This window comes from Pleuronectes platessa, chromosome 14 (genome assembly GCF_947347685.1).
Source record: "Pleuronectes platessa chromosome 14, fPlePla1.1, whole genome shotgun sequence".
Classification (NCBI taxonomy): Eukaryota; Metazoa; Chordata; class Actinopteri; order Pleuronectiformes; family Pleuronectidae; genus Pleuronectes; species Pleuronectes platessa.
In genome coordinates, this window is record NC_070639.1 from 8364280 (window position 1) to 8387914 (window position 23635).

Consider the following 23635-nt stretch of genomic DNA (forward strand, 5'->3'; position numbering starts at 1 on the left):
GCAAACATTGAGTTAGAGAAAGCTAACAAGCTGACGCTGTTTAGCTGGTGTGATTTGCTTTAATAACACACATACAAATGGTACACATATTTAGCCCTTACGTATGTGGTCAGTAATCAACTTCCTACTTTTTGGCAACTATTTGTACTTTTGTCTGCCAAGCGGACAGTGATTGCTGTAACTGTGCCAAGACTATGACATGACATAAGCCTCATATAAAGTAATGCCAGGCGCACACTTATCCGTTTCAGCAACAGTAAGTGTTATGACAAGATGCCTCCTGACTTTGGATTAGCTTCGAATGGTTTATATAATCTGCATCAGCCTGTCGCATATTAAGGCCACATAATAACCACTTGTGCTGTAAGGATACAATTCATGAACTTGTGTAACCTCCTTGATCAGAAGCACAACATTTCTCTTTTCCCCTTATTCAGCTGACAGCTCCAATCTTTTCTAAATCTCCACTTCTTTCTAGGCGGGCCAGAAAACACATCCCTACTTTCGTAAAGGCAGCAAAAGGGTTTCTTGGTAGCCAGGTCTTGCAAAGAGCCAAAAATCAGAGCATTTCTTCCACCCCGTACAAAAATCACTATCCAGAGTAGCAATATGCAAGACAAGAGGAAGTGGAGGGGAGGCAGACACAAAAGAGAGGACCTGTCTCGAGATGACTTGTTGTTTCTACTCAGTATCCTGGAGGGTGAACTGCAGGTAGGATGATTTGTTCAAATCTATTGTGGAGTAAATCATGTGAAACGGGCAAATAAACTGCAAAAATTCAGATATGATCGTAAAAACAGCTTGCATAGTACATTTAAGGTTAAGTAATTATTCTACTTGTCACACAAGGCCAGAGATGAGGTAATCACTGTGTTGAAATCAGAGAAGATAGATTTGGCTCTACTGGGGGCCCACTATGGTTTCAGCGGACCGGAGAAGGTGTTCCGAGCCCTGCAGAGAGACTCCCTCCAGGCCCAGCAGGACCACCTGCAGGATGTGTACGAAATACCAATCGCTAAAGTACCAACACAAAAAAACTTAGAAAACAGACACCATATGGAGCGGTTAATCAAATTTAATGAGATGAATGCATTAATGTCTGACAAAAAAGCATCTAATACTTCTGCTTCACTGCACAATCTTTTTTTTCCCTGCACTACAGGTGTAACATGTGCTGAATCTGTTCTTTGCAAGTGACAATGCATCTGTCAACTGTAGCATTGTTTTTGCTTGTTTTCTACTAATCTACATCAACCTCCCTGACAACAATTTTTGTGATGACTATTTCTTAAGGGGAATATAATTTTCCTGAGTGACCATGGCCTTGCTTCAATGAAATACCATCTACAACAATGGTGAAGGTTTTAAATCTCGAAGGCTCAACAGACCAAACTATCTGCATGAGAATATAAATCTCTGTCAATTCATCTTTTTAAAATTACAAGTTATGCAAAGATGCATGAGCCAGGTATTGGGCTATTAAAGTAATAATGTAAGAGCTTGAGTTGCCATATTTACATGTAAGCACTACTTCCTCACCTTGAACAACCCTTCTCCTGGTCAAGGTACACTAATATTTTCTTCACATCTGACAACTTCTGTGTTTTGTTTCCTATTATCCTTCAGGTCAACCAGTTGCTGGAAGCCCAAAAGCGTTCATCCAAACTGATGCTTGAACAGCTTGCAGAGGTGTCCCGCTCTAACAGTGTTGCCCTAAACAGGCTAGAAAAGCAGGAGAGAAGCCACAGGGCTTTTATCCATAGGAGCAACTGCCTTACAACTCTACTTGAGGAGGACAGAGAAAGGTTGGTGCACCGGACCCTAGCGGCGATTATGTATACCAGAGAAAAACTGCATTGCCTAAATCGGTAGCCTGCATTGAAGAAATATCCAGCCATGCCTTTCAGAATCCCTTCTGATGTACAAGAGTTGAGGACTTACAGCTAGAGTAGAAGAGGATAAGGGATTAAAGTATTTCAGCAGTGGAACAAACCAGATCTGAGCTCTGTGATGCACATTTAGATTCTTTTAGTCTATGTCGGTTTGCAATGCTCTTATGGCTGAGTGACAGAGAAAAGACACTGTTGGCTGCTGCATTTATACCAGACAGTGAATGTGACCTCAAGACTGTACTTAGACTTATTCCACTCAGACACAGTCCATTACATCCTGGACCGGGTTAGACCTTGCGGTCAGCCTGGCCCTGTTCACTCGCCCTTGTAAACACATAAACATGCACTCACATGCAATTACATGTACAGTCTAAATTGGCACCTTGCTCCCAATTTCAACAATACCGCGCAGCAAAGGATAAAGCCTTCTTCTAAACTAAGTTAATGGGTTGAGGGTTTGCTGGTGGTTCTCAAATAGAGTGCACATTTAGATGTGGACTCTGGAGTATAGCTGAGTCTAATATGAAGGTGGCCACTGGTTGTTATATGCAATTTGAGGCCTACAACAGGGCTGTTGTGTCGAGGTCCATGGTTGTCTCGGCTCATGGACAGCCACAGTCCACTCTGTAATCTAGCTGTACAGAGACTGTATCCATACTGGGCTTGTAGCCTTGGGAGGAGACTAGTTGTCTGCATCTGAGTGCCAAAGTGAAAACTCTTTAGTGATCCACACACACAATTTAAGACCAAAAATAGTCATGCCAGTAAAGCGATTAAGTTTACTTGAATTCTGACCATTCAAATACAATGTGGAAACCCTAAACATGCACACATAAGGCTTTGTGGTTCATCTTAGCCTAATGATGATTAATACACAAGTAGACAGCATTTCTGTGGTGTGGCGTGCACCCTGTGTGGCTCGTACATTCCTAACTGCTCAAACACATAGGGGTTTGATCTCCCTGCCTGCCCTCCTTTATGTGCCGACAAGATCATCCATCCATCTAAACATCGCAGTTGAATCACATAACTGTTACGACCCTGTCTAGGGGGAAATATAATCGCAACATGGTACAATAGTCCCCCCCCCTCCTAGCACATATGCTAAATTTCCACTATTTCTGGCAAACAAGGAGATTATACCTATAAGAGGGGCTACTTCAGTCACATGGATGTGGTTTGGGTATTAATAGTCTGACCCGGACGGAAAAAAACACACTTTTACTTACTATTCTGCTTAGTGGTTGCCACAACAGACCATCGCCAACCTCTTTTACCACCTAACCAAGAATTATGTCTAACAGTATGCAGAGAGTCTGCAGATAAAACCACAACAGTACAGTGGGGAACTCAAAAGAAACCCCAGGTTCAGACGTTACCAGGATTTTTGGCTGTTACACCATATGGCAAAGAATTATGATGATGTAAGGAGGTAAGCAAATGGAAAGCTGCAAAGACATGGCCCCAAGTTTACCGATTAGTGAAAGCAGGTGTAATGGATAATGAGGAAGTTGCATTTATCAGAATGTGATAATTCAGTCTTATCGCACAACTCTAATCACTGTTGAAGTGAGCTAGCCTGGATGCCAGACGAACTTAGCCCCGCCCACAACATTTTGGTCGGGCAGTTCGGTCTGGAGTCGCTCCATTGGGAAAAAATGATGGGGCGTGTTTCAACTGACCAGGAAGTAAAATTCCTCTTCGCTCAATTGGATAGACCTACAACCAATCAGAGCAACGTAGTATGTGACGTATGCTAAGCAACGCATTGTGAGTTATTTACTGGGTTCACACCGGACGCTTCAGCGCAGCGCCAAGCCTTAAATAACAGCTGGCTCCCATCCACTCCCATGTTAAAACTTTGTGCCGGTCACACCGGAGGCTGAAGCACCGCGAGGCAGCCTTGGCGCAGCGCGGTGCTTCAGCCTCCGGTGTGACTGGCACAAAGCCGTGCAGCGATCTACTGGATCAACGGGTGATATTATTAGCGCTGCCCGGCGGTTCAGCGTCGCTTCAGTGTCCGTTGTGAACAGCCAAGCGCCGGGGTGATAGGGATTAGCGCGGTGCTTTGGCGTAGCCTCCACGTTCTGTGTTCCTCTTTCAAACTGAATGCGCTGTCGATGTCTTCTAAAACAGACTCAATGGCAGCATCTACACATCTCAGCTCGCCAGCGGCAGGCATGTTTGTTGAAAACGAATTCAACCCAAGGGCACTGTGATGACGTGGTTGATTACGTTACCGTTGATCATCTGTCAATCATCGTATAAAGCCCGCCCTGACAATCTGGTTGGCCCGGTCGGGCCATAATTTTTTCCCAATGGAGCGACTCCAGACCGAACTGCCCGACCAAATTGTTGTGGGCGGGGCTAAGTTCGTCTGGCATCCAGGCTAGAAGTGAGCACTATGTCCTTAAGTAATTCATCAATTTTTTGTGAGTGATTGCACTGTGCACCACACAAAATAACTTTGGGACTGCAAATGTTATAGTGAATAGATTTTAACTGCAATCTTTGTTGTCCTTCCATAGTGTCTGCGATGTAATAGTGTTTGGCTGCTTACCAAAAAAATATTGTTCGAAAGAACGCCTGTGTGCAGGTCACTTTTCTTTTTTATTTCCTCAAAAATAAATTTCACAAGGTGCAATGTGCACAGCAGATGATCTGTGTTAGCTGTGACGTATAAAGTTAATTCTAGTCACGACATATAATCACTTTATGCCAAGTTTTGATCTCTGTTGCGTGTCAGAGGATGATTACCTCTGCACATCACTATGCAGCAATCTGATTGTTCCAACCTCAGCTATCTGAACATGCTCTATGCCTGCATGTGTTTCCTATGGTCTGTCAATAGGCTGACGACATCTTAGCATTAACTGGACACACATGTTCAGCACACAAAAGACATCCATGCTCTCATCTGTCCACTTGTGTTCTGAATCACAAACACTTCACAGACTCTGTGCTATACCCCCAAACCACTTTTTTAACTCCATCATGTTTTCAGCACCAGATGTGGCCTTCTCATCAATACAGAATGTCATCAATAATGTGTAGAAAAAGAATGCATGTGATCTACAAAAGATTATTTTACAAGACTAAGCCTCGAAAGCAATAATAACAGCTGTGAGCCTGGTTTTAGGCACAGCATTGTTTGGAGCTAAATACTAGAGTGAGCATGCTAACTTGCGCAGTGACGATTTGCAAACATTCTTAAGTTAATCAGGTACAATGTCTATTACATTTCACATTGTATTTTTGTGTTTTAGCATCCTAAAAGTTGCTTATTAGCATTTATCATAATAAATATCGACGTTAAGTTTGAATCTCCTTTTAAAAGTTGACCCGATTTTGGTTAGAAATAAGGAATCCCCAATGTTAATAGAATACATTGGAGAGGGGGAAAATCATGTTTGTATTCAATTTAAAATACAATCTTATAATTGCTGTTATTTCACTCAAAACCACAATCGCCAACCTTAAAGTCGGAGGGGAGTAAAAAGTCAGAGGATCCCCATCATCATTATATTTCATCCTCTACTGACCATGAATGCTTAATACATATTTAATGGACATTGATCAGATAGTGGTCGAGACATCACACTAAAAGTCCAACCAGCTCGTGGTGCTAGAAGAAAAGTAAACAGATCATAAAAGTTTAATGAAGTTTACATTATTTACTTGGGAACATGAATATCTGTACAACTGATACAAATCCATTAAATAATCTGCTGACCCAAAGCTGTTCTATCAACCGCTAACACTAATACATATCCACCATCAGCCAATAATGTATTAAGAGAAGATATCCATAATATACCATAGGAGTCTGGCACCACATTGCTTTAGAGCAGATCTCCTGTGCTCATTGCAAACTGTTGGGACCATTTCCTAACTAGCCTTAGCATATGAGGTCACTTTGGTAATTTCTTCATTTTTATTAAATGCCAACAAATAAAGAGAAGAAACCAGCACATAGTGCATAAGAAGCTCCTTTCTTTTTGCATCTTCTGTAGCCTTTTCCATGACCCAATACAGCAGTGTTTTTCACAACTGGAGAACAAAATAATCGATATCTTAACATTATACCCCTGGTTTAAAATAGGAGATATGACAAAAGAAGAGAGATTGCTCCTCTCATATAGGGGGGATTTTACACATGGGCAATGTCTGAGGGTTTTCTTGGAAATGGCTCTGAGGAATTGGATCATGCTTGTAATTGAGGACGAGCGGTGCAGATGCCAGCCCCTCCTCTAAGGGACCTCATGAATTCTGGTTTGGGAGTTGGTCTGTGGACAGAAATTGCGAGGAATGAGGATTTTCTTTCCCCCTCACATTCCACACCAAGAGAAATCTCTCATCTTACAAGACTTTTTCTCACAAAAGAGTCTTCAGAGTCAAGCCAGAATAATTATACAGGTTATTTATATAAATATCCACACCTTCCTTCCCCTCTAGGACCTGTGGCTGATCATGAATTTGCAAGTGGTTTTGAATGAAGGCTGGCAAGATCAATTTCTTAATGTTTAAAGGTGGAGAGAATTTTAACAGCCTTTCTTCATCTCCAACCATTAGCAGGCTTCGGTTTAAGAGCAGTTTACAAACCACAACAGCACGTGAACACTGAATAAACGGAAAGCAAGAGCAACAAAACTCTTTGGGCTGCGCTTTAAGGCTAGCGTGTAAAGAATGATCAAATGGTGTTTATCTAGCTCACAATGAAAAAACGTGTGGATTGGTTTGGACTAAGTCCTGTGATTCAGGTTGGGACGGATTGAGTTTTGACCAAAACCTATGTATGGAAGCAATGTAGTGAAACTTAGGTGCAAATTTTCTGCATTTATATGTTTCACCTTAACGTAAAATTTCTCAAAAGAAAAAATAAGATACAAGATACTGGTTCTCCAGTTGCAGTAACCTGCAATAAACCACAACTCAGGAACATCTGGCAGTGTGCCTGAGGTGCCCATTTTATCTAATGTTGTAATTATTGTTTGTGATCTGTAACTAACCACTGCAGTCTACTGAGTCACCATTTGCCTTTCAACTTCTTTACTTAGAGTGAGGAAAGTAACTCCAGATAGGTGTATATGCCTCTGAGTATTGCCATTTTACTAAGAACACTTAGATTAAACTAAGTCTCATAGAGCAGCATGCATAAATCCTACTTTAGTCAATTTATATCATTAGTGGGGACTAAATATTAGAAACATGGCCCAGTATAATGCAATACTATTCAACAGAACCACAAATTACAGCCTGCAAAAGTTGTTTCGACAAAAACAGTTTCGACAAAACATTACATTTCCATAGCGACAACCCAACTACAACATTTGACTTTATTCAAAATCAAGACATAGCCATCACAGACCAAAAGAAAGTTGAGATGAAATGTTAACGCAATAATCTCTGACTTTAAAACAGGCAGCCAGTGCTGTGCTGAATCAATTAATGGATTAAAGAGAATGCCAACAAAGCACAGACCTGAGGCCTTGCATCATTAACTTGTGTATCTGGCACAGACTGTAACTTTATATATTGAGGCTTGTGAACATAAATGTCCAAAAAGTGAAGTTTAGGCTGCTTTGCAAATTCTTTTGTGATGACAACATGACACAGGGGAAATGGTTCTCCTTTAATTGGGGACTGGATGGGTTTGCTTGACAGAAAGAAATACCACCATCAGTACATTTTGCAGGGAAAGCTGGAACTAGGAGGCACAGGGCTTGACAGTGTTCTCAGAGGGGAACATGCGTCACACACAGACCTACAAGTTTATTTTGTCCTGCAGCTCAAGTAGTACCATCCCCTAGCAAGATAAAATATAATACATTTTTCTAATAGTGTTCATTCATGTTGTAACAGACAAGATTATCAGTGAGAATAACATGAGTATCATCTGTCATTCCTCCCTGCCTCACTGTACACATGGACTCAACTATAGTGCCACTAAAAAAACAGAGTTACAAAAGATATTGATAATGCAATGGTAAAGATGAAATTGCACAAAAAACTTGCACTCCATACATTGAAGCAACAAAAAGGATAGAAAGAAAGAAATGACAACAAGATAGAGAATAGGTGTGGGTGAGGGTGAGAGAGAGCGCGGGAGAGCGAAAGAACATATGGATGTAATTGAGGGCCGATGAACTCATGAAGTCATCTCCCAGTCAGGTTATCAGGCCCCAGGCAAAGCAACTCACAAAACATGTCTCTCCTTAAAACATGAGAACATTAACACACAAAAACACACACAAGTAATGCAGTTTGCATGCTATTAGATGAGCGGGGACATACTAAATTAGGTTTAGTACTTATGTAGCATGGTTAACATGTTTGCTTGGGCTAATCCCACCACAAACTGAGAGTGTTAGTCTTTTGAGTCTGAATTGTGATTGAAGCTTTAGTTTTCTCACACACACACTCTGTCCTTCACATTAGCCTCTTTGGCATGGCTGCACAATGACCTCATCTGGAATGGGCTGAACTCCAGTACACACACACACACACACACACACACACACACACACACACACACACACACACACACACACACACACACACACACACACACACACACACACACACACACACACACACACACACACACACACACACACACACACACACACACACACACAGAGAGAGCCGTTGAGCCTGTAGAGTTCCATATAAGGACTTGCTGATGATGTAATGGGCGCCACTGACTGCGAGTGAGACTCAGTGTGCAGAGCACTTCTCATAATGTTTGGTTTTCTGGATGGAATGTCCACATCACTGGGATCTCCGGGAAAGGGAGAGGTGAAAGCTGAGAGAGAATTTATTCTCCGAGGATTTTAAAGGACAGGAGGCCAACTACACGGCACAGGTAGGAACATTTAAAAACTTGCAAACATTGGAAAAGTGTAATGTGTAATTAGAAACATTAATGACTAAGAAAACTTTGTAAGTACAAGATGAGCTGTTCAGCGTTAGGTAACCTTTGGGTTATTCTCCATAGATTAAATCGATCCAAGTAAAAGGAACAGACATATAGAAATACATTAATTTAAGTCTCCCTCTGAAACTCTTGCTCTGAAAACTAACACGTTTAATTGCAACTCTTATTCCAACTGCCCAGTTCTTGATTTTTTTAAGAAAACTTAATTGAGAAAGATAAAACGTACAAATAAAAGTGGGACTCGATAAACAAATCTTGCAGTTAAGTTGTGAAAGCTTTTAAACTACTCGTTAGAGATGCTGACTTTATCTTTCCAGACCTGTCAACCATTCCATCCAGTTAACCTACAAACATTAAATACAAATGTGCGTTTAGAATTTACACTTAACATCATCTTCCCTACAAATCTTAGCCACAAATATCTCGCCAACTCTCACTTTTCAATCTACAAGACAAACATCATATCTGAACTTTGAACACACATGTAAATGCAAATCTACCTAAATGTTGGAATTAACTTGGGAACTCAGTATGCAACACTGACAGAAGGAATGGAGTAGATGGATTCTAAATAGTAAAAATGTACTGGTGAGAAATGTCTCAAGTTCCCCCTCCTTGCATTAACATGACAAAAACGTATAGCGTGTATTAAACGCATTTTTACATTGCTGGTATGCATCTGTGGGAATGTGAGGAGTGACAGCACCTCGTAAATGTAGCCAGTCTGTAATTACTTATGGATCAGGGGGGAATTCCTGCCTCACGTAGCTGGAAATGGGGTAGCATGCGAGGTGCACAGAGGGAGGGTGATTGGTCTGCAGTGTCGAGGGTACTCAAGAGTAGACGAACTTCTTAATTAACAAACACTCCCCACCAAGGGACCATCTGCCATGCTAGTCAAAACATCACACAGAACGCTGCATGGAGAGAACAGAAAAACATGGGAGTACATGGATACATACACATGTTTTAGGGGATTAAAGGTAGGCGTGCGCACACACATGAAAAATAATGTATTCTTGGCTTCTCTAGACGTTGACATAAGGAGAACAACGTTTTTTGATTCATTCCTAAAATGAAAATAAACTTTATGCTGGAAATAGACAATTAGGGAATTATTTGTGTTTAAAAGCTCCGTTGAAGAGGTTTAGCATAAACATCAGAGAGGGTCTTTGGAGACTGAAAGTAGAGTAAATTACCCAATAAAACTAGACCACAACTTTCCTGTTTCATCAGTGTCATTTGTTTTTTTCTTTACAGTCTCAAGCTACTGATTGAAAAGGAAAGAGAATACCAAGGAATAAAGGTGGAGAAAATGAAAGAGAAGTATCTGCCCTGAAAGAGGATCTGACCGAGCTGAAGGGTTTTGCACTGCTAGTTGTGAAGGAGCAACAGTGTCTGAGTGAGCTGCTGGAGGAACACAGGCATTGTGTCAAAGAACTGACGGCCATCACTGACCACATCAAGCAGGACGTGGGTACTGCTTACTCTCGTGCAAAGGAAGAGGTCAAATCACTCCATTCACCGGTGGAGCCCCACAACCAAGTTTAAATCTTCAGCCAAAACAAGATCACCATGACGACCCCAAGTCTGCTGTCAGAGGTGGAGGTACTAAGAAGAAGAGTACTGGAAATGGAAGGGAAGGACGAGGAGCTGATACGCATGGGGGACCAGTGTTGCGACCTGGACCGCAGACTAGCGAGGGAGATCAGCCATGGCCGTAGCCTCAAAGTTGAGGTGGATAACCTGAATGGCAGAATCGGTGGATTGGACAGGATCGAGGAGACTTTAATTAAGAGCAAACAGGACCGTAGTATTCTGAAGAGCAGCTTGGAGCGAGAGAGAGAGGTTAGCAAGGCATTGTCGAGTGAGCTTGATAATTTGAAAGTCAAGGTGAGAGAGCTTGAGGCAGCTGAAGGACAAATGGAAAAGTGTGAGGCAATGATTAGACAGGACCTGGCCCAGCTCAGGTCACTCACTGTGGCTTTGGTGGAGGACAGGAAGACCATGGCTGAGAGGCTACGGCAGGCTGAGGGAAAACTCAACAGGAAGGAGGGCAATAGACATGAGCAAAGCGTTACGTCAACAATGACAGAAAGACTCAGAGAGGAGAAGCAGCAGGCACCGAGGTCTCAAGCAGAGTTAGAGGGAAAGCTTAAGGACATAGCAAAGGAAAAAGAAGAGCTCCAAGACAGACTACAAACAGAGGAGGGAAGGAATATAGAGCTACAGAATAAAGTAATAATAATGAAGAGAAGATTTCAGATCATGGAAAATAGGAAGGAAAAAGAGGAGAAGTACACGCACGGCTCTATTCCAAACAACATAAGCCATCACTGCCAAACAGAGGACAACCAAGTCAAAGAACTGACCCAGGAGCTGGACAGGCTGCGAAAGAGACTCCGGGACAAGGAGGTGTTTGAGGGTGAACTGTTGAAGGTGGAAGAGGACTTTGAGTCCCTGGAAGAGAGGTTCAAGGATGAACAGAGGAGGTCTAGGGCTCTAACAGAGGAACTAGAGCTGGCAAAGAGGGAGCTTTCCAGGTACGAGCAGGCAGAGAAGCCGGATATCAACCAGGAACACCTTCTTCTTTGTCGTCTTCAGAAGGAACAGGTTAAGTCCAGACTCTTAGCCAGAGAAGTAGATACCCTGAAGGAGAAACTCCAGAAGCTGATGGGGACTGAGGCATCAATCTGCAGGGTGCAGACAGATCACTTCTCATTGCAGAGGAAGTTGACCCAGCAAGAGGCCAGGAACAGAGAGCTGGCCAGAGAGATGAAGGAACTGAGTAGTGAGCTGGACAGATATAAACGAATTAAGAATCTGACACCTGGTAGTAACAGAAAACTCTTTTCAGACCTCCATCAGACCACCAAAGAGGTACAAACTGAGCAAGAAGACAGCCAGCCTCCTGACTACAGTGAGCACAGCGAGAAAGTAGATGAAGAAAACGATGACAAGGACCCGAACCACAATGCACAAGTCATAAACAGAAGAAGCTCTCTTGACAGTAACCTCAACAGCTTGAACAGTGCAAATAACAACATTTGCCAATACAGCAGCCATTCTGGCAATGGCATAGATATGCATCAAACAGTTAATGGGGAGGTGATGATGTTAACACACACACGAGGGCAGCCCTTGCACATCAAGGTAACACCACATCATATACTCAACACAGCAACACTTGAGATTAGCAGCCCCACTGGAGACACAGCTCCATCATACACCAGCACGGCTGTCATTCCAACAAGTGGAGCTTCACCCAAGCAGAGAATTACCATCATCCAGAGCTCAGGTCTGCCTGCGGTCAATACTAAAACCCCCCCATCAAGCCCTGACCGCACCTTCTCCCCGCTTCACGGGACAACCATAACTCGAGTGTTAACTCCAAATACATCACGCTCTGTGACACCCGACCTCAATGGCTCCCCCATTCAGATCGTAACAGTCAGGACCTGTTCTCCAGAGCCAATGGAAGCGGCAAATCAGGCTGTTTTTTGCAAGAGTCCAGAGTGGCAGAACGGCTGGCACCATCAGATGTCCAATAGTGTCGACATAAGTCCCAGTATCATCACCACGGAGGATAACAAGATACATATCCATCTAGGGAGCCCATATATCCAGTCTCTCAATGGTACGACCCACAGCCTCCCACAACCAGATGGAGCGTACTATGTTCGACATGAGCAAAGGACTCAAGTACTCGCCAATGGCTGTCAGGTCAAAGGTGCTGCAAAGATTGCAAGTAGCATCACTATATCCCCTGGTAGCTCTTCGGCCTCACATTCCTCATATAATAATACAGTAAGTGGCCTTTGTGACTAGGTGAAAGTACAACACAGGTTTTTCAATTATATTCCTGGACTACACAACTATAACCACATCCTCTTTTCATTGATAACCAAAAATTTGTTGTATTTAGTATCACTGACAATATAAAGATTTTTCAAAGAGAATTAGATGAAAACCTGTTTTTTATAATTAGTATTTAGTTTTTAACAACCCTTTATTGTTGGTTTGACATGTGTGTAGTACCTATCCAAGAGCTAATTGAGATATCATTGCAATCAAATGCATTATGTACTTTTCATAAATTTTGTTAATGTTTTTTTTCTGTTCATTAAAATCATTTCTGTTGTTTTTACTTATTCGACTTGAACAACATTGAGGATTTAATATCAAAGGTCTCTATGCAAATAAAGTGTCTTTTTCACTTTTACCTTTAAAAGAATCTTGTTTGCCACTTATTCTGCCACAGAAGGTTAAATATTTAACACATGCCAAACTTCCGAATGCATAAATAAGTGATACACAAATAGTTTAATTTATTTGATTACTTTATGAAGACTTCTGATTTTCTTTATCAAATGTTCTACATGGGAAAATGGCCAGTGTTTTCCCATGCATTTTAACAAGTTTAACCTTCACTTGGTAAAATGCTCTGTAACACATGCAGCTAAATATTAAAAGAAGGATACAGTTGACAAATATAATGGAAAATAAATAGATGCAGCAAATCATTTTTGAAAAAGTGTGCATCACTGAAGGTGAGCAGTGGTAATCACAGCAATATAAATAATCCATTTTGGTGAAATATAAAGAGTGTGTTCAACTTAAAACAACAGAGAGTCTTGAAAACAATGTTAAAATAATACAATCTTATATTTAGGTCAGCCAAATTTTTTATAATAAATCGATTTGCATCAGGGCATTAAGAGTTATAAAGGTTCAGTGTGTAAAATGTGGGTGAAAGGGATCTATTGGCAGAAATTGAATAAAAGATAATCCCAGTCATTTTTTCACTATTGTGTACTAATTGTAGTTTTCTTTCCACTAGAATGGGCAATTTATATACTTTATATTTACATCTGGAGCAGGTCCTCTCTATGGAGGCCATCAAGTTTTTACAATCGTCAAAACTGGGAAAATTTTTATGACAACTGAAGGCTGTCACAGGTTCTCTTTTGTTTGAAAGGGGAGGGTCAGGTGGGGGGTATTCAGCTACAACATGCAACTTCACCACTAGATGTCGCTAAATTCAACACACTGAACCTTTAAGCATCATATAAAACTTTTAAAGGTCAACCCCACAAAATATACTGTGACAGAAATAAATGGACTAAGATAATTGGCTAGTAAATAGCTTTAATATTTAATTTCTATCTGGCTGCCAAAGTTGTAATGAGTTGCCATCTAAATAAGTAACTAGCTGACAGTTAAGGGGACTCATGGCAGAGAGCCAACACTGCAGTATATCATTACAAACATGGAGAACATTTAGTACCCAAACATCATCCATTGGAAAAATGGAAACCAGACGTTTCAATTCATGACAATTTGGAGCTGCTATAATGTGACAAAGGCTGTAATTGGAATCGTTATCATTGTTGTGAGCACTTAGCCACAAGACAAATTCAGCATAAACATTATACAGCTTCTAAAAGGTCTACGCTTCATTCTTAAAACTTAAAAGTCAAGAGGCTCTCATTAGACTCGTTATTATTGTGGGCATTTAGCCACAAGACACATCAGCATAAACGCTACACTGCTTCTCACAATTCTCTGCCTCATTCATTCTTAAAACTTCAAAGTCAATCACAGCTTACAGACGTCTGCTCTCCTTTCCTGTCTTGTCAGTTTTAAGTCAGCATCAGAGCCTTATTTCTGTCAGGCATCTCTCTGATACAAATGTGAGTACGGATGGGATGTCAGTCAGGGTAAAGAGGGGCCAACCTAGAAAAAGAAACAGCTGCTCAAAGCTCCTAGTACAAACTGTACCTGGGTTTAAATGAGTGATCTCATAAAGGTTTGAGTCTAGAATGTTGTAAATACATTCTTTCTACATGATGAAACATATGTAGCTGACCCAGTTAGAGCTTGGTATGGATGTATGTGGTTTTTAATTACAGTTTTATGATGGGGCAAATTCAACAACTAAGAAACATGCACCCGCTAATTATACTTCATCTGTGTGTATCCTGAATAGGGGTGTATATAAGCACAGATCTACATTACATTACATGTCATTTAGCTGACGCTTTTGTCCAAATCGACTTACATTTTTAGTACACTCAACATTTATGAGGGGCCAATTGATTTTGCTTTACAAAGTCCAGAATTTGTTTTACTTGTTTCGATTAATGATGATCACTTACATCAGCTCAATGCCAATGTTGCATTAATCACTTTCAGGACTTATTCTGGGAACTCACATTTTCTTCCACATTCAACAAGTGAGCAACACGGTTGTTTCCTTGCTAAATTGGAAGCACATTTCCCAATTACAAAACCATGGGCCAAGGATATATTTTACTTGGCAAATGCTAAACAATCGATATTTCTTCGGCCGACTTGTGCAAAACAGTAGAGCAAGAATAATGAAAGAACTTACACCAGTTACAGGGGTATCATTAATATGCATAGTTTGAAAAATAAGCTCTATCCCATGCAGCAACGCAGCCTGTCAGTAGCAGAAGCTTCACCTAAGTACAGCACATCCACTTTAATTATCACAGACAGCAGAAAGTTAGAGTCTGCTCACTAATTCATCTGCACTGTTTGTGTTGACAAGACATCAGCCTGATCTCAGTAGACAGCCGTTAGCTAGTGTTAGCTCCCCAGCAGGGACACCCGGTCCACTTTACTTCCAAGGCCTCACATAAATGCAGCCAGACATATTACCTCTTAAACAAACACAAACAGGGATCACATCAGTGTGCAGTCTTTTCTGTCCAGGATGTGATATCAGGATTCAGTACCTCACAGGCAGAGTAACATAATAATACAAAATCGAGTCGGTCCTGCAAATCCATGTTATTCATGTCACAGACCAAAGGACTGTCATGCCTCAAGGCAGCTCATAATGCCAAGTAAAATCTAAAACTGCATAAACTTTCCATGTGGTGCAGACGTATTTACAGTGACGGTGCAAATGCAAAGATTTTAAGAATTTTCTCCCAATATGGACCACAAAATCAGTAATGAATATGCACATGATCATTGCACTATGGGTTGGTTAAAGCATGGTACAACAAGCCAATGGAAACAAGCCAAATGTTCCTCTTTAGAAAGCACAACACTAGCGCATCTTCACACAATCAACGCATGGTTTAACAAAAGAAATAAGTGATAAATCGGCACTGTGAGAGTGAACATAACAAATTGTTACGCCTCTTTTCCTGAATCAGATTCCTCTGGGGTCGCTACAGAAGCCTGGCCAAACAAGGATTCCGAAGATCACAGGGTGTGGCACTAATTGGAGAAGCAGCACAGCTCTCGATCAAGGACAGAGAAACAGAAAACCTGCCACAGTGCATACAAGGAAAACACTTTGCAACATGCCTGCAACTATATCATGTGTAGCACTACAGCGAGAAGTCAAAAAATAAGAAATGCTCATTATTTTAAGACAGAGAAAGAAATGTGAATTTTTGTAGATAATGCAAAGGAGAAAAAGTAGTACAAGCAGTAAGAGGTATTCGATTTCTCTGTTTTTGAACCTACGTAAGGTGTATTTGAGCCATGCTGAAATAAATTTTAAAAGGTTGAAAAACATAAACTTGCAGTTAGAAATATGCATGTTTATGCAGTAATAATAATTTTCATTGCATTTAATTAAAAAGGTCCAATATGTATTTGTCAAATTTATCAAATTGAGTGGAAAGAGATTAAATCCATGAAAAAAGTTGTGTCATACTGTATGAATTTCATGTTGTATCTCCTTTAGAAATTCTCCTATAATTATACTACTTGTGTTCCGAAATGTTACCATAGCATTGTCAAATAAAAAACAACCTAAATTCCCTTTAAGTGATTAAGAAATAAAATGCTAACATGTTTCCCATGCTGGTATAACGATGTGCAGTAGAGGGTTTATAAACTACCAGCTGAATGTATGTGCTCAAGTCCTAGGCTACATGCGTGTCATGCGTGGGTTTTGAATGCATGCATTGGTGGTCTTTTTTGTTACCTCTGTAGGACCTTTTCCAAAATAAACACAGACTTTGTCAGGAGCAGTAGACCTCAGTATGATCAAAGTCTCATTCTAAAGAGGTAAACCTCATTTCAGAGATCCTGGTAAGGGGTAAGATGTGGTTAGGCTTTTAGGGTTAGGCATGAACTGGTTAAGGTTAGGTATAAGGTGTTGGCCATGCTGTCCACAATTAATGGAAGTCAACGTGGGTTAGAGTAGGTTTAGGGTGTCAAGAGACACAGTAATTCAGAAATATAATGATAAGGATCGCTTCAGACACATCTGTGTGTGTGTGTTACAGAAAAAGAAAGAGGACAGAAATAGAAAAACAATACGACTAAATAAGCTTAATATAAATGCATAATTTTAATACGGCACTGAAAGGTTCAGAGTGTAGAATTTAGTGGAGAATTTGCAGGTTCCAGCTGAAACACCTCACCCTTCGCTTCCAATCAGGAAAGAGAACCTGTGGTAGCCTTATGTTGTCATAAAAACTCAAAAAGGTGTTTGGCTTGTCCAGTCTGGGCTACTGTAAAAATCATGGACCCGCTCCTGATGTAAATAAAAAGTATTCAAATATGAAGGGTCCATTCTAGGCTAAAGAAATTAACAATTCGTACAATTTAAATGAAACACTAGTCAGAACATCACTAGGAGTATTTTTAATTCAATCTCTGCCAATAGATTCCTTTCGCACTGAACCTTAAAAACACTGTCCCAACATGCTCAGGTGAACAGTCCATGAAGAACTGGAGTGCCCCCTGTTGGTGTGCAGAGTGCATGAGGCTGTGTGGAGTGTCCACAGGGAGCTTCCTCTTGTTGTTGTGTGGAGATGAAGGTAAAATGCTCCAAAATAAAACCCGACATCTGAGTGTGTGGATGAGAAACAGTTGTCTGTGACGTTCGGTGGAGGGAGAGGGGACGTGAGAGTGAAGCTAACACACACAGACAGAGACACACACGTGTTACACATCTTCTGCTCATAACAACGTGTGTGACCGACTCCAACTTTGTCTAAAATTCGCAGGTAAGAAAAAACACAAACACACTTCCTGGTACTGTAAGTTTCACAGTTATCACCATGGTAAAACACAGACCTGAAACTTCCCAACGTGCCACAGCCAGAGGTGGCTAGCAAACATTAGCTCGCAGTTAGCTACAGTTCATTCTTTCTTACGGCAGCAACATGCTAACGTCCAGAACCGGCTTATCGTGATGCAGCAAAAGCCTCCCGGACCACAAGGCTTTAAAAACAGTGAAAATGTAGCGACAACGGGGCTGAATGAGATGAATGAGTTACCCTCGTGTTGCCACCATTCGTCTCCCAGGTCGTCCCCCATTTTCGTCTTCACCGGCTGTGTGTCCAATCAGAGGGGGCGCGACAGGGTGCGTTCACAAGCAGCACGCTGACAAACACAGACAGGAACCATGAACTCAAAATCCCAGGAGGCTTTGCGCCACCGTGAACAGTATAAACGCGGGGTGTCCAAACTACGGCCCGCGGGCCAACTGCGGCCCGCCTTCCATTTTTAATTGGCCTGCATCAAAGTCTTAAAAATATAATATATAAAAATTAAACTAACAATTTAGTAGCAATTTAATGGCCCTTACTTATAGCACCTTTTTTTTAATTTATTTTTGAAGAAATTGTACTTTCTTGATTCTGGTTGTTCTGGGTTTGTACCCTCGGGGTTGATGCACTTATTGCAAGTCGCTTTGGATAAAAGCGTCAGCTAAATGTCAATGTCACAGTAATGTATGCGATGTGCAAGAAAATATCTCCCAATGAGACATTTAATATCATGGTTGCATAGCAAATGCAACACAGTGCGAGACTTATCTCTAAAATCCACAAAAGTACAGCATTAGACAACTTTACGTACTGAATATAAATTTCTCTAGTTAACAATTTTATATGATGCTGAGGCTAAAACCGCAGAAAAACAGTGGAAAGATCTCAAAGATCCTTGGAGCAACCAACCTGCCAAAACTGTACGAGTGTACCCAGGAGAACCATTGCTGTTTTAAAGGCAATGGGTGGTTGCATTTGCAAAGTACTGTGTGACATAGGATCTGACTCACACATATACAATGCTGCGAGTCTGTTTTTGTCTTCACCACGAGAATTCCTAATTGGATATTTAATGTCATGGTTGCTTGGAAAAAGCTAAGTCATCTCCAATATTTAAAAGCAAAAAGAAAGCTGTGTGCCCAGTGTTTCTAAACAGGCCTAAATAGAACCTCATTAATAATAATGATAATGTTTAAGAGCAGCAATCTATGCTAAATACTTTGCCTGCTTGCATATAATTTAGTTTGGCGCAAAAGAAGAATTTTTTTCTGAGCAAGGTTGTTTCCATCCTGCGCCAGATGAAAGACAGAATGCGTTCCCTGTTGTATTTGGTGTTGAAAGAAATGAGGACATGTTTCAGTAAAGAGAGCCATTTAGATTAGAGACTATCCCTCCAGTTAGCACATTGTCACATGTTGTGGTAACAATTATTTATTCAATAGCTATTCAATCATCTGAAGACTGGAGACACAATGGATCGTGTTGGATTAGTAATATTGTGGTGATTAGCAATACACATGAAAATAACTAGTTTGACTCTATTCCCCACACATTATACCTGCTACAAGAGATTTTCTGTAATGAAAAAGGACTGCAGTCACATCACTTTACCTCAGATGCTGTTCCTTTCTTTAACATTTAATTATACATATTTAGCCTATAAACATCAGATGTTTACCTTTTTAAAAATGGCAAATGAAATTGCAGGATAAACCCTTTTTATTTATCATAAGGTGAGGTTCCCACAGAAGAAGATAGCAGTAACCTAGTGTTTAACTAAGTGCTTCTACATGTTGGAAAGAAAAAATAAACATTACGTCCTCTGTCATTACGGCCTGGACAGGGTGATCTCATTTTCCAACACACAGAAGAGAGGAAAGTGGAGAGAACGGAGGAGGACGTGTTTGGAATAGTGCCCTCTTTTCTGCAGCTGTAGCGGAGAGGAGGGACAGATCCTCTGGGAGTAATTGCATGCTTTTTTGTGTTTCAGTCGGAACAACACATTTCTGGCTGGTAGAGGCTACGAGATGTTTGATTAAAGCTTTGCCATGAAAAAAAGAGAACAGACTGATTACTGGGGGAAATTATAAAGGGTTGAGGATGGTTATGCTGTGTAACTCTAAAAGGGGGGAAGAAAAACAAATCAAGAAGGAGAAAGGAAGGATGCAGTCAACACATTGTGCTGAGGTCTGCCAACATTCAGGCAGAACAATGGACGCTAAATGGCAGCTTTGAATGTAATTAAGCATCATTCCTATAAAACACATGCCTCTTCCTCGTGTCCCCTTCCCACAATGTTTGGCTGCATTTTTACTAGAAACAAGATGCCGAACAAAAAGCACAATGCTTTTGCTCTAAACCTCAGAGAGACTTATTATATTTTGTAACATTTGGTTTTTCCTTTGTTGATCAGCCAACATGTGTGCGAGAGAAAAAGTGCATATTGAAAGGATAAAGTTTGGAGGATGGTTCATAATGTAAAAAAAAGATCTTTTGGTGCAAATGAAGGAGAGATACAAAAGATAGGTTGGAAAAGACACCGATGGGTTTTTTGAAGAGGCGATAATGGAAGAAAATTGCGATTGTGTGCATTTGCTGATGCAGAGTTAAATATATATTTTGTTATCTACATTTTTTTGAATGACCCTGTCCTGTTGTTCTATTTCATCCTTAATTCTTTTCCAAGTTTTGAACAAGTTTTTTTTGCTGAAAGTTAATTGAGAAGATTGATACCAGTACGATAACGCAAAAACAACTTAACGGATTTCCACAAAACTTTTTTAAAGGATGGGACATTTGCCAAGAAAAAGACCATTACATTTTACCATTGCAAGATGGGGTGTTTTGAGACATTTTCACCAATTTCCCAGGAAAAGATTTTGATGGATTTTGATGGAAAAAAATCTGCTTGATTGAATTTTAAGGTGCATTGAAGGAGGTATGGACACTACTGAGTTCCATAGTAGTTACACGTTTAAGTGTCAAGCTGTTACTTTATGACAAAGACAAGTTACCTGTTGCCCATTGTTCCAGAACTATACTAAGCTAAACTAACAGACTGGAGTTCTAAATCTAACAGAAAGCCACAAGAATTGTGTTGGTGGTCACTTCTAACTAAATTCTTCTTAAATGGATTAAAGTCTCACATTTATTTTTAGGTAGCAACAAAGTAAAAAGATATAAGATGCCAAAATACCTAACTACTGTCAATAGCTGTCTGGGAACTTGAGAAAACGCTGAAGAAGAGCGAAAGAGAAAATAAGCGTCACTGTAATTAAAGGCGGACAGCTGTCTCTTCAGGCTCCTGTGATTGCACACTGCGGAGCATTGGTGTTAATGTGTTTATTTTGTTGTAAGCAGCTGTTCTTCCACTTTCTCATTTTAATGATCTAAAGGACTTGTGTTGTTTTCAGTTGCCATCCTCCTCTCTTTTACTGAGTGTATTTTTTCCTTCTGTTGAATGAGAGAACGAGAGGGAGGATGAGCGATCGAATATGGACACGGACTAATTATGGCTTAGAAGAAGTTCAGTGCTAATTACAACACATCCACAAAACTGTCTATTTCCTACCTATTTTCATGCTTTGTGTTTTCAAGTAGGCCCTTAGGTAAAGATCTTCTTTATCTAAAATCCTTACAGTGTCTTTCCACCAAAAAACATCTCCCAGATTGCAGGCAATTTAAAACTGTTTTGATTGATGCCTTGGTCGTCCTCTTTGTAGTCCACAAAGTAGCAAAAGATTTTATTACTTTCCTAATTGTGCAGTGACCTCATATAATTAGTGGACAACCCAAGGAGAGTTACGCATTAAGTCAACTACAGAGACAAAGAAGAAAATGATGATTCAAATGAATATGAAATGAAATACAGTAACTGTCATGTTAGCGTGCCACAGCCAGAACGGAGGGGTCAGCCAGGTATTTAATGGTCTGACAGCCAGTATGTTACAGAGCGCAAATAAACAGGAAGTGACCTTGAGCTTTCTAAAACTTCATCACACACAACTTCCAGTCCAAGTTACAACTGTATTCATGAGCAGCTGGCTGAGCCTGACCTGCATGGAGATGTGCTGCATTATAAACACTTGGCAAATATTCATTTGTTCTGTTGCTTTCTGTCATGTTCGTTGGTTTTTGAGGCTTTTTTGTGCGTGTTCTGTTGTAATGAAAAAACGAAGACATTAAAGCTGGAAATATTCAAAATCGGCAAAAAAACATCCATCCATCATCATCAGTTTAGCGGCGAGGGGCATTATACACTACTATACTATCAACCTGACCCCAATCTGCATGACTGTGGGAGAAAGCAGGAGTTCCTGGAGAAAACCAACGCAGGCACTGGGTGAACATTCAAACTCCAAAAAGAAAAGCTCTTGCCAACCCTGGATTCGAACCAACAACCTTCTTCCTGCGAGGCTACAGTACTAACCACTCTAGTAAAAACAATGTTCAATATATGTGAAACCAGAGCAGTAGACTTCCTCTTTGAATTGATATATCCAGTCTGAAAGAAGTTTTCTGTCTGTTAGCATCAGTTTTGCTCATGTTCGTAAACACGTCTGTGGCCACAGATGGGATTAGTGCGTGACTGCCCTCCTGTCGAAGTGTCAGGGGTTTAGAGGTAGGACAGAAGTTATCTCAGCGCAGGCATCGTTGTGGCAAAGGTCCCAGTTACTGTCAGCTTCACCAACTGTCCGACCACGTAGGTCAGGCTGCAGCTGATAGAAGTTTTAAGGCCACACACTGTACAGCGTCAGTACAGCGACAGCTCAGAGGTTACAGCCCATGAGATGCTGTCCAGCTGAATCTTCAAATTAAAGTGCTTGCATTTCAAAACTCCATTAGGTCAGTGCTGTTGCTCTCAGTCAGCGACTTCTACACCTTCACAAAGCAGAGAAGATGATGAGATGTTGTCATGTGTTTCTGCTGCTGAAATGTTGCTGATGGAAACAAGTGCCAGGATTTTGGAAACACTGACAACATGGGTTATTCTTCACAGTGACTGCATATGTGAAGTTGTAAGTATAGTAACAATTTAATTTTTTTCTTAGAGATTGAAGACGCCCTATTTATTTCATATTTTTTTATCCATGCTACACTATACTTAAGAGAAAGTTATAAAGCCTTATAAAGCTCCAGAACGTGATATGGAAGATGTGATAAATTGCCGCAAGTGATGTCAGCTGGATCTGAAGTCAAAAATCTGCAAGTGTGGAGTCAGAAAGACTTGAGTTTAACAGACTTTACTACTGCACTCCATATTTCTGCTTGAGGCTGGAGGCTACATTAGCTGCTTGCCACTTAACATTTCACCCTTTGAAATAACTGTTGGCAGGTGAGATGCATTATGGGTAATGTGGCCACCAGGTTTTGGCAAGAAGAATGTTATATTGCCTTTGGTCCCCTTCTTTTAAAACTTTCCATCATGACTGAGTGAGCTGAACCAGTTAAGAACCATAAATAATAATAGAAGTAGAGCAATAGAGCACACACCTACACCAAGGCCCAATTGTCACAATAAATTCAATCAAGCTGCACCAAATATCACACACCCATAGATATCAGTTCCTTATATATGTCAGATTTCTTTACTTCCATGAATTATGCCCTTAAAATGGAGACAATGTCAAAAAACACTACTATCTAAATGATAAAGAAAAAAAAAAGAAAACAAGCTTTTATTTCCCCCTGATCTGGATCCGCAACAAAATATAATGGGTTCTTTCTTTACCTGCACCACTGTATACGTTACCACCAAG

At 40.6% G+C, this 23635-nt stretch overlaps 2 protein-coding genes across 2 annotated transcripts in view; one reads left to right on the top strand and one right to left on the bottom strand.

Moving 5' to 3' along the window:
• cmss1 (cms1 ribosomal small subunit homolog) overlaps positions 1-18244 on the bottom strand; it is a 34600-nt gene extending 16356 nt beyond the window's left edge. Inside the window, exon 1 of the mRNA XM_053440689.1 lies at positions 18105-18244. Coding sequence (XP_053296664.1) covers positions 18105-18144 — 40 coding nt within the window. The 5' untranslated portion in view covers positions 18145-18244. The remainder of the gene's footprint in view (positions 1-18104) is intronic.
• On the top strand, positions 8591-12980 carry LOC128456492 (filamin A-interacting protein 1-like). The gene is made up of 2 exons (XM_053440685.1): positions 8591-8757; positions 10090-12980. Exon 2 carries the CDS (start codon positions 10405-10407, stop codon positions 12655-12657), a length of 2253 nt encoding a protein of 750 aa, XP_053296660.1. The 5' UTR covers positions 8591-8757; positions 10090-10404; the 3' UTR covers positions 12658-12980.
• Positions 18245-23635: the final 5391 nt, after the last annotated feature.

What these genes read in the sequence shown, in the direction of transcription:
- LOC128456492 (XM_053440685.1), top strand. Translation starts at nt 10,405, where the DNA reads ATGACGACCCCAAGTCTGCTGTCAGAGGTGGAGGTACTAAGAAGAAGA.